The sequence below is a fragment of the Stylophora pistillata genome, chromosome 7 (genome assembly GCF_964205215.1).
Source record: "Stylophora pistillata chromosome 7, jaStyPist1.2, whole genome shotgun sequence".
Lineage (NCBI taxonomy): Eukaryota > Metazoa > Cnidaria > Anthozoa > Scleractinia > Pocilloporidae > Stylophora > Stylophora pistillata.
The window spans coordinates 13,757,316-13,769,033 of record NC_142525.1 but is presented as its reverse complement, the minus strand read 5'-3'; the positions used below and the strand labels follow the sequence as shown (position 1 = coordinate 13,769,033).

Genomic DNA, 11,718 nt, shown 5'->3' with positions numbered 1-11,718 from the left:
GTTCAAAGGGTCAAGTTGCTTAGTGAGGTCTTTGCTGACATTTACAAAAAAGTCATTAAAATACTCTGTCTTCTCTAAATCATGGGTTATTATCTCCTCGTTGTGATCACAGATTGGACCAATGTTTTTAACTTTGTGTTTCCTCAAGACTTGGTTGGTCAATTTCCAAAATTCATTAGAATCAGTAGCTTCATTGAATAATTTTTGCCAATAATCAGCTTCAGCACTTCTTAGTAGCTTCTTAACCTCATATCGCTTCTGTTTGTAGAGACCCCATAATTCGGGGTCGCCTGATGACTTTGCCTTTTTTAGGAGCTTGTATCTTTTGTTCATTTCTTTCCTGATGGAGGTGTTGATCCAAGGAAGAGACTTATCTCTTATTTTAGCATCTCGTGGGGGTAGGTGGTGATGTAATATTTCATTGTATAGACATTGCCAAGCGTCTACACTGTCATCGATGTCGTCGAATAAACTAGTTATATGCCAGGGAGCCCGGTCGAAGTCACTTCTAAGTTGCCTTGTGTCAAGTGATTTATAATTCCTGGTTGGGATAACTTTGGGTTTTGCATTACCTCTTGTAACTTTGAAGACTGCGAATATTAGGTTGTGGTCAGAGATACCCAGGTCGATGGAGCCAGAGGTTTGGATTTTTGAGGGTTGACTAGTGATCACGAGGTCAATAAGTGACTTGGAGGTGACAGTTATACGGGTTGGGCTGTTGATAATGTTCTTTAGTCCACAGCTACATAGAATCCCTCGTAGGCGTTTTCCATATTCGGATTCCTTATTGTTAGGTTTGTGCAACATATCAGAGTTGAAGTCGCCAACAAGTATTACATTTTTTCTTTTCAGCCAGATATTAGAAATCAGGTCTCTGAAAGAGTCGAAAAAGGAGGAGTCATCGGGTGGTCTGTAGACACAGCCAACAAGGAAGGATTGAGATCTCATGGTGATGTTCAGCCATGATGCTTCTAAATTTGGTCTTTCCCAAGAAACAGAAGGGTATACAGTAAGATATTCTTTAAAATATATCAGAACACCACCTCCACAGGAACCACGATCCCTTCTCACAAATTTATATCCAGAAATTCTGATCCAATCGTCTGACACACTTGAGTTAAGGTGGGTCTCAGTAATACCAAGAAGGTCAAACTTGATCTCGTACAAGAGGTGCTGGACCTCACTCAGCTTGTTTATAAGGCCATTAATGGCTTCTCTTGCCAAAAAAAGACGGTAACGTGGCGTGGATCAACGCTATAAATGGAAACTAGTCTCGTGGTTCAATTGCATTTTGTTTATATTGACTGCTTATTTCCTGTAACTGGATTGTGTCGGTGACTCGGGTCTCCGTGAGCGCTTTGTAGGAGACTAACACGACTATCATTTGAAGAAAGACCCAAACTTTTGAAGACCATTTGAAGAAAGACCCAAGATTCAAAAGCCTAGAATTTTTTTAGAAGAGAAAATGAAAAAGACTGGTGACATCTACTGTGGGTCTGTTTACATAGAAGTTGTGGACCCGCCTGTCTATATAATGTCTTCGTATCTTGTACACGTTTAAATATGTGATAGGTGGGGTAGCCCGGACTACCGTGTTGGGTAATCTTCTCAGCCGGCGCGGGGTCTTAGTTTGCCATGTAAAACGACCCAAGGTGGGGTAACCCTTCTGGCTGGCATCGGGTCCATACCTCATTTGCACACGCGACAACAACCTGTAGAAATTTTACCTCAGGATCCTCGGATGATGAGATTGTATGTAAACGCGGGTTTTTTTTTTCCGACCACAGGCAGGCAAGCTTAGGGTCCCCTACCTCCTTGTAAAGAGGCCCTTAATGGCAACTCATTCCACCATTTAACACTGACTCGGGTGAATGACTTTTTTAACTAACTTTCTCCAGTTAGATTTGAAGTCATAAACATTTCATTATGAGTACTGTGTAGTGAGAAGGGACATCAGATACTTACCAGCATATTTTTTCAAATAAATTGAACAAATTAGATAAGGCATGCAGCGCAAGTTATAAGGCTGCAGTATATACAATTATCATGGTCCCGTACAAGAACCTTACTGGGGAGAGGATTGGTTACTTTTGGAAGACGGTGGCTGCAAGTCATAAACAATAGTCAGCATTAAAGAATATGCTTTGCTATCTTCATTTTTCTTTTAAGTCCTCTCCTTTGACACGAACTTTCACAAAAACAAACTAACCAAAAAACTAAATAAAAAGATTGGAAACTGGCTCGAGAAGGGCTCCGTTATCATTAAAAAGGTTTAGAAAGATTTCGATCAGAATGGGATTCTTTGCAATATTATCTAATAGATCCATAGGTGTGACTCTAATTAATTCAGCCTCATTCTAACAAGTTTATATTTCGAGCCAATTGCGAATATGATACCACTCATGATTGCTATAAAAACTGCGTTAGTCGAGATATGAGGAATTCACCACTTCGTACATATCTACACGTTTAAGTCCTCGACGTTTGCATACAACTGCTTGTCGTACATTTTCATGTTGATCAGCCTCTGCAGAGAGAAAAGTAAACAATGTAATTATTCAGTACAGGGAGATATCGAAGCCGGCAGTTATTCTCACCTCAAACAGTGGTCTGAATGTAAACATAACTGCCTAAGCTTTCATCCTAACATGGAGACAGTCTCACCTGAGATTTCAACTATGAAGTACTATCTTTCGTGTCTCTAATTGGACGAATGATGTCGCTCGCTGCGTGCTCCACGGCTCAGTGTGTATGAAACCATACCATGGAAGTGCCTGGACAATTTTTATTCACTCGTTGCAATGTAGAAAAAAACTCAATAATTTGCTGCACTCTCGTCGGTTTTTTTTGATTCATTGCAACTCGTGAACAAAAATCGAAGTCGCACACTTTTCTTCGGAATGATCTCTATTTGGTATACTATGGTCTAAAGTCTTACCTTGTGTTGGGTTTCCATCTCCTTAAGCTGGTTTCTCAATTGAGTAAATGTTGGTCTAGTTTCCGGATCATTTTGCCAGCATCTTATCATGATCTGGTACCTGAAAGATAGGAGGTGGAAGACGTTCAACAAACAAACATACAGAGAAATAAACTTTTTTGCCCTCAAAAAAATTTAATTTTGATATCAATTTAATGGGAATGTACTAAACAAGCACTGGGCGAAATATTTCTTTCAATGAGACTAACGACAAACCAAAGTTAACTGACACTTGCCTTTGCATATTATATTATATCATAAAGAGAAACTTGAAGGTAACAAACAGTATGGAACGCTTACAATATGTCGTCCAAGTGCTGTGGCTTAGGCATTCTGTAGTCCTGCTGAAGTAGTTTCGCAATTTTCCTGCCATCCATCCGTGGATATGGTGAACCACCTGAAAATGATGCAAATATTCCACTGTTTGTAATTAACAGAAAGTAAGGTCGATCTCAAATGAGTCTTGTTTGGACCAGTGAAATTGTTGAATAACAACAACAAAGTTTGAAAAAAATTAACTTTGAAGTGCCGGAAATTTAAGAATGTTGTTTTAGCTTAAATTATTTGTTTTTACATTGAACGAATGACACCTTTATTTAAAATAAATAGAAATCCCAACATCAGGGTAGTCCCATGAGAACATAAAGCTCTGCTATCAATGGGAGCCCTGGTGAATAGGATCCAAAAATAAATATAATATAATAAAAAATCTATACATTATAATATTACAGAAAATTCTAATTAACGTGACTATTATAAACAACACATCCATGATAAAAAAAATATTTCTTGGCTGTTTCAGTTCTAACGCAAGGCAAATGAAGCAAATTTCCCTGTCTTGTTCTGGTATTATTAAAATTAAAATATTGCTTAAAAATTGAGGACAGTCACCAGAAATACATTTGTTAACTAGTTTAAAAGTATGTTCGTCTCTTCTCGATTGTAATACAGGCCATTTATGATCCATTAAAGCTTGACCACTACTCTTAGATTTTGAAACAATTTTGGATGCCCTTCTTTGAAAATTATCCAGCAGTCTGGCATTGCTCACTCCACAACAATTCCATACAGTGTCACCATAATCAAATATTGGACGAATAAATGATAGATACAAAGTGTTGGCAGTATGACAAGTTAAATCTCTTCGCAATCGAGATAGCATACCTAGCCTTTTGCCAGCTTTAGATATAATGTGCTGAATGTGGGGAGCCCAAGAGATAGCCTCATCAAATATAATACCAAGATAAGTGAACTTGTTCACCAGTGTTAGACTTTTTCCGTGAAAAGTAATACCAAAGTCGTTATGTTTAGACAGCTTAGAATGAGTTCCAAACATTCCAAACGATTATGACCATTTACTTTGATCTTCAAAGTAAATGTCATAATCGATCCTTGATACGTTTCTTTGTTTCTCAATATATATTTTGAATGACTTGTTACCTATTGTGAAAATCTCATAAAGGAGAACCCCATAGCTCCATCTAAAAGATAATAGGATAATTAGAATATCAACATCAGCAGTGCCCTTAGAAACAAATTAATTAGGGGGTTAGTTTCTAAAGAAACTGTGGTGCTGCGTCGGTGGGAGTAACAAGGTAATTTTGGTTTTATCAAAGGATTTCAAAGGTAAAGTTTCGAGCGCCAGCCCTTTCGTCAGAGGGAATGATGGCAAACCGGTTCAAACAACACGACCAAATCAAAAGGGAAATCTGAAAAATGATGAAAGGTCAATCAGCGACAGACTTGCAAATATCCAGGGACGGTAGCAATACTCTTAAAAGCCTGATACTTTGGGAAACAGGTGTGGATGCTACTCTTCATATTAGTTGGTCCAGGGCACTAGTCAGACTAGTTTTCTGAAGGTCCTGAGTTCGAATACGTAGCGATATCTTTCGTTGCCGGACGACAATTAAAATCGGCTAGTTCGTTTTAGACAACTTTTTTCGCGGGTTTTACACTATTAACAACACCGCTTTCACCACTCACGTTCTTACAGACTCAACTTATCTTATCTCACACACGCGTGCGTGGCTCCTAGCAACGAACTGGCCCGTCATTCGTAACATGGCAACGCAGCTAGAAATGAAAGTTCTGGAGCGGGACGGACAATATCATACGAAATAAGTAAGGCCTGTACTTACACGTCACTTTTGGTGGTATATGTGCCGTACATCAACGCCTCATAAGCTGTCCACTTTACTGGAAGACGACCCTTAGGATTTAAAATTTACCACATAAAATGTTTTTAATTGACATACCAACAACATAGCTCATCAAAAAAAATTCAATGCGAAAAATTTCAAGGCTAACTGAAGTCATGGTAAAATTACATAGTTACCGAATGACTTATTTTCATTCAAACACCAACAACAAGTTTAAAAAAGATAAAAGATTCCTTGAAAAAGTTCAACTGAAGTCATGGCAACATACTGTCACCTCATGAAAAATTTTCATTTGCATACTAGCAACATACCTTAAAGAAAAAGAGATTCCAGGAAAATAAAATTGCAACTTCAACTGGAGTCGTAGCAAAACTCTGCCATTACAGATTGTAGCTTTGAATTATTTAAGGTAAGCCGCAGTGTTTGAAATTACCTTTGTCTTTCTTTCATAGATATTTTCTTGTTGCACATCTCTGGCCATTCCAAAATCCGTTACTTTACATGTTTCGTTTTCCCCGACCAACACATTTCGGGCTGCGAGGTCTCGATGGATGATCTAGCCATAGGGGAATATTAATAAAGATTCCTACATCATAATCAACACAAGTGAAACCAGTCGTACAAATTCGTGATGTAGTCTATTTAAAAAATCAAACTATTCCATAACAAACTAGGAAATTTCCCACTGCATACACCAATATTGGACCAAATGCTCTGATGTTTCTGTAATAAAACTCACAGATTTTGAGGACAAGTAACTCATTCCATCGGCGATTTGCGAAGCAAACTTTATCAGCTGCTGTGACGTCAGATTTGTTTGTGGTTTGATATCTGGGTCTTTAAAGTAAGTGTCATTCAATCCACGGCTCTTCCTCAGGTAACCCAACAGATCTCCAAAAGAAACATACTCGATCAACACCAGTAAGGGCTCTGAAAAAGAAGCAAGCGGTTCTATTGAGAAAGGAGATTAACAAAGTAATCCGGATAAAAATTTTTTTTTTTCTTTCAAACCGAAAATCTACCAACTAGAGATAACAAGACATGGTGCATTTTAAATTCTTTGTGTTAAAAAATACACATATCATTTACATAATAATAATTTATCATGAACGGTTAACGAAAACAACTTACCAGTTTCCGTAACACATCCCAGAAGTTTTATTGCTTCGAATAACGTTTTTCTCTTTCAAAAAAAGAAAAAATCTACCATCTACCGAATTTGAGGTAACAATACATAGTGCCATTCACTTTAACCAATTTGTGGTCTGTAATAACCATAAATATCATGGACAGTTAACGAGAACAACTCACCATTTTCTGTTACACATCCAAGAAGTTTTATGACGTGTGGATGCGGTTTTAGTTGCTTCATCGTTTCAAGTTCTCTCACCAAGTCTCCCTTGTCTGAATCCGAGGCGTCATCTTAAGATAAAAAGTCGTCACGTATCTCATTTACTATATCAATCGTCATTGACAATTAAAAGTATCAAAAATTAAAGACACTTTGTTCATTAAAAATCTTGTAAAAATGCCTGAGTCATTCTTGGTTATCTAGATAGCCTTGCTAAGTAAAACTCAGAAAAGAAGGAAAAGTAAATCGGGGCCTCTTAACCTTGTCAACTGTTCCCGTCCAAGTTTGTCATTTTCAAATTTGACATGGAGGTAAAGGGAAATGCGTCTTTAACTTTCGACAAACGATTGTCAGCAGCTTATCATTCACCACGCTGAACAACGACTACAACTTTTCAGAACTGTCCCTCGCGAAAGGGTAAATATTTACCTTTAAGCATTTTAATGGCTATAGTCGTCATTCCAGGCCTTCCACGAAGGTCTACAGCTTTTCCTTTTGCAACCTGACCGAAAGCGCCCTTACCAATGATTTTTTCTATTGTCACGTGATCCCGTGATACTTCCCAGGCGCGTGTCGAAGGATGAAGTGGCGCGTAAGCAAAAGCTTGGTCAGCGGTTTGTGTTTGACTAGCATTTGTGGTTGTTTCTTTTATATCCATGTACTCTGCAGGAGGCTGGGGAAAGTCGCCCGAGTCAAGACAGCTTAATTCCAGGTCCTTTAACTCCACATCTCCCTGATAATGTAATATTTCATCTTAGATGCTCATGGAAAGTAAAGATACGTCATCATAAAGGATAACTTTGGTTCCATGCAGAGAACCTGGTTGAGGTCATTTCTTTCTATCACTGCTTACATTGTTCAATTTAATTTAATGTTAGGACACTTACCACGTAGGCACTTTCGTCTTTATGCGCCCTTAAATAAGAGTAAAGTGATAATTTAAGGAGATGGTTTAATATGCATCATTTTGCTTCTCAACCTTCCCCGCCACAAGTAAACTGATAGCCAAGAAGCAAGTCTATATTCAATTATTTTCAAACTACCTCCTTTTTCAGCTAACTCTTGATGTTCTTCTGACACATTTTCGTTGTGATGAAATACGAATTTTGTTTAGTGACACGTTTAGTTGTATTTTTTTGTCTTCAGTAATGCTCATCCAAGAGTCACCTCCCGCAAATGATCATTGGGTCTAATGAACAGCTATGCCTCCTTGTAATTATACGATGTTTTCTTTTTTTTTTTTTTTTTTTCCAACTAGGCTACGCCTGGTCTTAATGTGGAAAAAGAAGAGTTATTACCTCTGTTTTTCTCCAGCGCCTAAGAAACAAAATATTTTGAGTGATTTATGATTAGTTTTCAGAAGGAATTTTAATATCAGACCGAACAGTAAAGACAAAACTGAAGAATAATGTATTTACCTTTCTTATGTAACCAGACAGTGAAAATGAATAACACAAGGATTACGAATGAAAGCACTCCAATTATGGCTATAAACATGACGTCTTGGCATGAGCACTTGCATTCTTCTGAAGCTAAAGAAAATTAAGAATTAAAGCCAGACCATTTAAAATAACGCCACAGTAGCCAAGTCATAAAAAACAGGAATGGCGTCATAGAGGAGGGCTCAAACACGTGATGGCAATTGTATCGATCATATTTCTCGTGAACAAGCAGACGAAAACAGAGAATATATTATATACTGCTTCTCATTGGCTATTCAAAGTGGACTATTTCGAGGAATGGACTCAGCAATGTCTTAGCGAATAATTTAAGGACCATTGGAAGGAAGAGTATCACAAGTCCTGGTGCTCAACAAAAGGGATCAGGGCCTTTTTAAAGCTTTTTGGTCCCCACTGCATACCTATAGGATATTCTTCATTGTATAAACGCCTCATGTTCACACGATTTACATCAATCTGACCCAGCGAACTCTTGGTCAGATTGATGTATTTTACCGATACCTCATGCTCCTCCCTCCTGGACAAGGTAACGGCAGCCCTAGAAGCAAAATTTAGAACATTACTATATTCTGTCCAAAACATTAAGTCTGAATCAATATTTAAATTTATGTCGTCCTTACCTTTCCTTTTTTTGTTTCGTAGATCTACCACTTTTACTCTTTTGATATTTGTTTCTTCTCTAGAACTTTCACCGTGCTCATTTGTGGCAGTTACTACAAATTCATACATCTTGCCCTTTTCCAACCTGACTGTCATCTGTTTGATTGAGACGTCCATAATTTTTTTTACGACTGTCCACTCTCCTACTTTCCGATCGGTAGCTATTCTTTGGTACACAGTATATTGTGTAATTTCTTTTCCATATTTTTCTGGCTCCTTCCACTTCAAGATGATTGCGTCTTCTGTTATTTCACTGGGTAGGTCATACATTTCCACTTTTGCCGGGGGACCTTGATTGTTAAAAAATGCAGAACGTAATGTCTACAAAGTAACGTTGACTAAATGTCTAAAACTAGAATCTCCGTATGAGTAACGTTAGGAAATAGACACATTGTTATTGTGATTGCTTACCTTCAAACTTTGTCTTCACCGTGGTTTCTACAGGGTCTCCTTCAAACACAGCATTTTTTGCGAACACTTTCAACGCGTAGTTTGTATCTCTGTCCAGACCTTCAAAAGTATATCTTGTTGTACCAGGATCAGTAATATTAACACTGTTTATCTCAGCGTCGCCTTTGAGCATGACTACTCGGTATCCTGTGATAGGACTCCCTCCATCATCAGCTGGTGCAGTCCACCGTACTGTTAGTGAACTAGCTTGGATACCTTCATCTGATGATCCCATCAATGGCGGGCCTGGTTTATCTATTTTTTCATAATCATATTAAAATATTGCGAGATTATTAATAGACGATGTTCGGCAAATTAAATGATGAAATATTCTACTCACTTAATATTTAACTACTTACCGACCAAAGCTGAGAGAGTGTACACGGTGTAACTGACATGAAGTTTTTGGCGATGCCTTTCGTTTTAAACAAACCAGTTCTCTTGCACTTGCCTTCATTTGACCTAATTTGGAGTTTATTTTTCGGAGGAAAAAACTTTTAGGGATCACGTGGTGACACTTAACGATGAATCTTTCACATAAACTTACTTATTTGTGTTATCTTCATAATTCTGTCATCAGAGGGACTCAATCCATTGACAGCATTGCACTTGTAATCTCCAAAATCTTGAACACCCGTGAGTTTCAAGTGCACTTTGTTTTCTCTCGCTCTTACTCTGTTTAATTCACTTCCATCAGGTTTGTACCAGGTGAGTGTTGGTGTTGGAACACCATTTGAAAAACACCTCATGGTCACTGTCTGACCAATACCAGACTTACTGGATGACGTGGTTACACTTTGTATAGTTGGCGGGTCTTTAAAATCAACAAGAAATGACTGTATTATATCGGGCTATACCATCACCCAGTAGAAATATTACTTACCTGTACAGTTTAAGGAGGTTTCATCTCAGGACGAAAATGGTGTAGAATTACCCAATTTCGGCCCAGTGTTTTGAATGGATTCCTGACTGGTTCCCCTCCTCGGCTGCCGTGTTGTATCGGGGAAATGTCATGCCCCTCAAAAGATTTACCCAGCATCAAAGAAAGTTACATCCTCAGTAATGACTTTTTGTTGGATGACACTTTTTTAATTTTGGTGACGGTCTAGTATTTCATAACAAAGTCTTAAAACATGTACATTGAATGTACATGCCATGAAGGTTTTAGATATTTGTCATCAAATGGTACGCGTTAAGTTAAAAACAATTACGATCATTCTCATACTGCTGTTAATTATAATAATTGCAATAATAATCATAACGATAATTATAATGATGTTCATTATTGGGAAATTTCAACATAGAAAGGACCCTCAAAGCCTTCCCCTGGGCGTTGAAGACATTGCAAATTCTACTCGGCTAGTTTCTTCGGTTGCATTTTAATCATTCCAAAAAGCAAGTAACAAACTTCGCACTCCTTATGGAGTTGCTATCGAAGGCTTTGAAACGCCTTTTTCTCAAAGTAACTATTGATTATATTATTACATAGATTGTAGTAACAATAATAACAGTAATGATAATTATGAACGGTTACACATGATAAAAATATGATTGATATAACTTACGGTAAACAATGAGTGTTGTATGATTGGTTATAATGCCAACTGTGTTGTTTACCCTACATAAATACCATCCATCATCTGTTCTTCTTATGCTGTTGAAGATAAGAAATGCTGCTCTTTTTCTCGAACCTATCACTGTTCCGTCTTTGATCCATGTAACATCTGGCTCTGGAATCCCTGATGCTGTGCAGCTGATATTAACAAAGGATCCCTGGCGGTAACTTCCTTGTAATGATGACAGACTTATTTTTGGTGGCTCTGCAAGAACAAACAAGAACCAACAAGTAAGGTAAAGCTGAGTTGCGTATGACCTTTGTTTTTGGGGAAACAGAGTTAACATTCAAGGAGTTTCAACTGATAAAGCCACAAGAAAATCTGTACATAATTTTCGGAGTACTTTGCAATTTTCACTTTTGACGCGTATTACATTTATGTATGTATAAAGTTCGATGATTTTTTTGTTAGAGCTAGAAAAAGAAAAATCCCAGCTATGTGCCAATTTTCAAAAAAATTCACCGTCTGGAACGCGCCCAATATGCGCCTTTAGATCACTCTAAAACCCTCGTTTTTCGTGACGTCATCAAAACAGAAATTATTCAAGTTACGGTAATGCACACGCTCTCGTCGCTCTTTCTTCAGAACGTGCTAGCTGAAAATTAGCCGAGAAATAGACGCTTACTTTTCCCCACCACAGCGAAAAGTATACCTGCGTGTGGAAAAACATATGGAAATGCGTGTTAACTTGTAGTTTCCTCCGCTGCTTTGAAGTGTTCAACGATCTTGGCTAAAATACGGGTTGCTTTTGTTACTCGCGGGGCTTTGCAAGTTGATGAAGATGGAGGGAGAGACAATACGCCAACAAGCCCTTTTGCTCCGAACTTCTCGAAAACATTTTTGAGATCTCGGTATGAAATGCCACTTCCGGCTATTTTTTCAGCAATTTGTTGCTTGATGGGAAATTCTGCGTTTGTTGGATGATAAAGAGTTCCTCGGAACGTCTGCAGGAGTTTATAGCGACGATCAAGGTATTTCATGTCGTTTTCTGCGTACTGTGTTGATGACATGTTTTCTATCAACATGTCCTCTGAAACGTTCA

At 38.0% G+C, this 11,718-nt stretch overlaps 1 protein-coding gene and 1 pseudogene across 3 annotated transcripts in view; both read right to left on the bottom strand.

The window, feature by feature from the left end:
- Positions 1 to 2,138: 2,138 nt before the first annotated feature.
- LOC111344780 (tyrosine kinase receptor Cad96Ca) overlaps positions 2,139 to 11,718 on the bottom strand; it is a 19,273-nt gene continuing 9,693 nt past the window's right edge. The window contains exons 3-18 of one of the 3 annotated variants that reach the window (XM_022952036.2): positions 10,626 to 10,880; positions 9,608 to 9,874; positions 9,022 to 9,315; positions 8,571 to 8,900; positions 7,909 to 8,022; positions 7,789 to 7,807; positions 7,378 to 7,405; positions 6,920 to 7,223; positions 6,451 to 6,561; positions 5,879 to 6,069; positions 5,573 to 5,695; positions 5,119 to 5,189; positions 4,418 to 4,458; positions 3,278 to 3,374; positions 2,939 to 3,038; positions 2,139 to 2,527 (exon numbers count right to left, since the gene is read on the bottom strand). In XM_022952036.2, coding sequence (XP_022807771.1) covers positions 2,462 to 2,527; positions 2,939 to 3,038; positions 3,278 to 3,374; positions 4,418 to 4,458; positions 5,119 to 5,189; positions 5,573 to 5,695; positions 5,879 to 6,069; positions 6,451 to 6,561; positions 6,920 to 7,223; positions 7,378 to 7,405; positions 7,789 to 7,807; positions 7,909 to 8,022; positions 8,571 to 8,900; positions 9,022 to 9,315; positions 9,608 to 9,874; positions 10,626 to 10,880 — 2,411 coding nt within the window. In that variant the 3' untranslated portion in view covers positions 2,139 to 2,461. Of the gene's footprint in view, positions 2,528 to 2,938; positions 3,039 to 3,277; positions 3,375 to 4,417; positions 4,459 to 5,118; positions 5,190 to 5,572; positions 5,696 to 5,878; positions 6,070 to 6,450; positions 6,562 to 6,919; positions 7,224 to 7,377; positions 7,406 to 7,788; positions 7,808 to 7,908; positions 8,023 to 8,351; positions 8,489 to 8,570; positions 8,901 to 9,021; positions 9,316 to 9,607; positions 9,875 to 10,625; positions 10,881 to 11,718 lie in introns of those variants that run through there. The other 2 variants (XM_088727674.1, XM_088727675.1) reach the window with 2 other exon arrangements.
- The window catches only part of LOC148726722 (uncharacterized), a 2,416-nt pseudogene continuing 1,896 nt past the window's right edge, over positions 11,199 to 11,718 (bottom strand).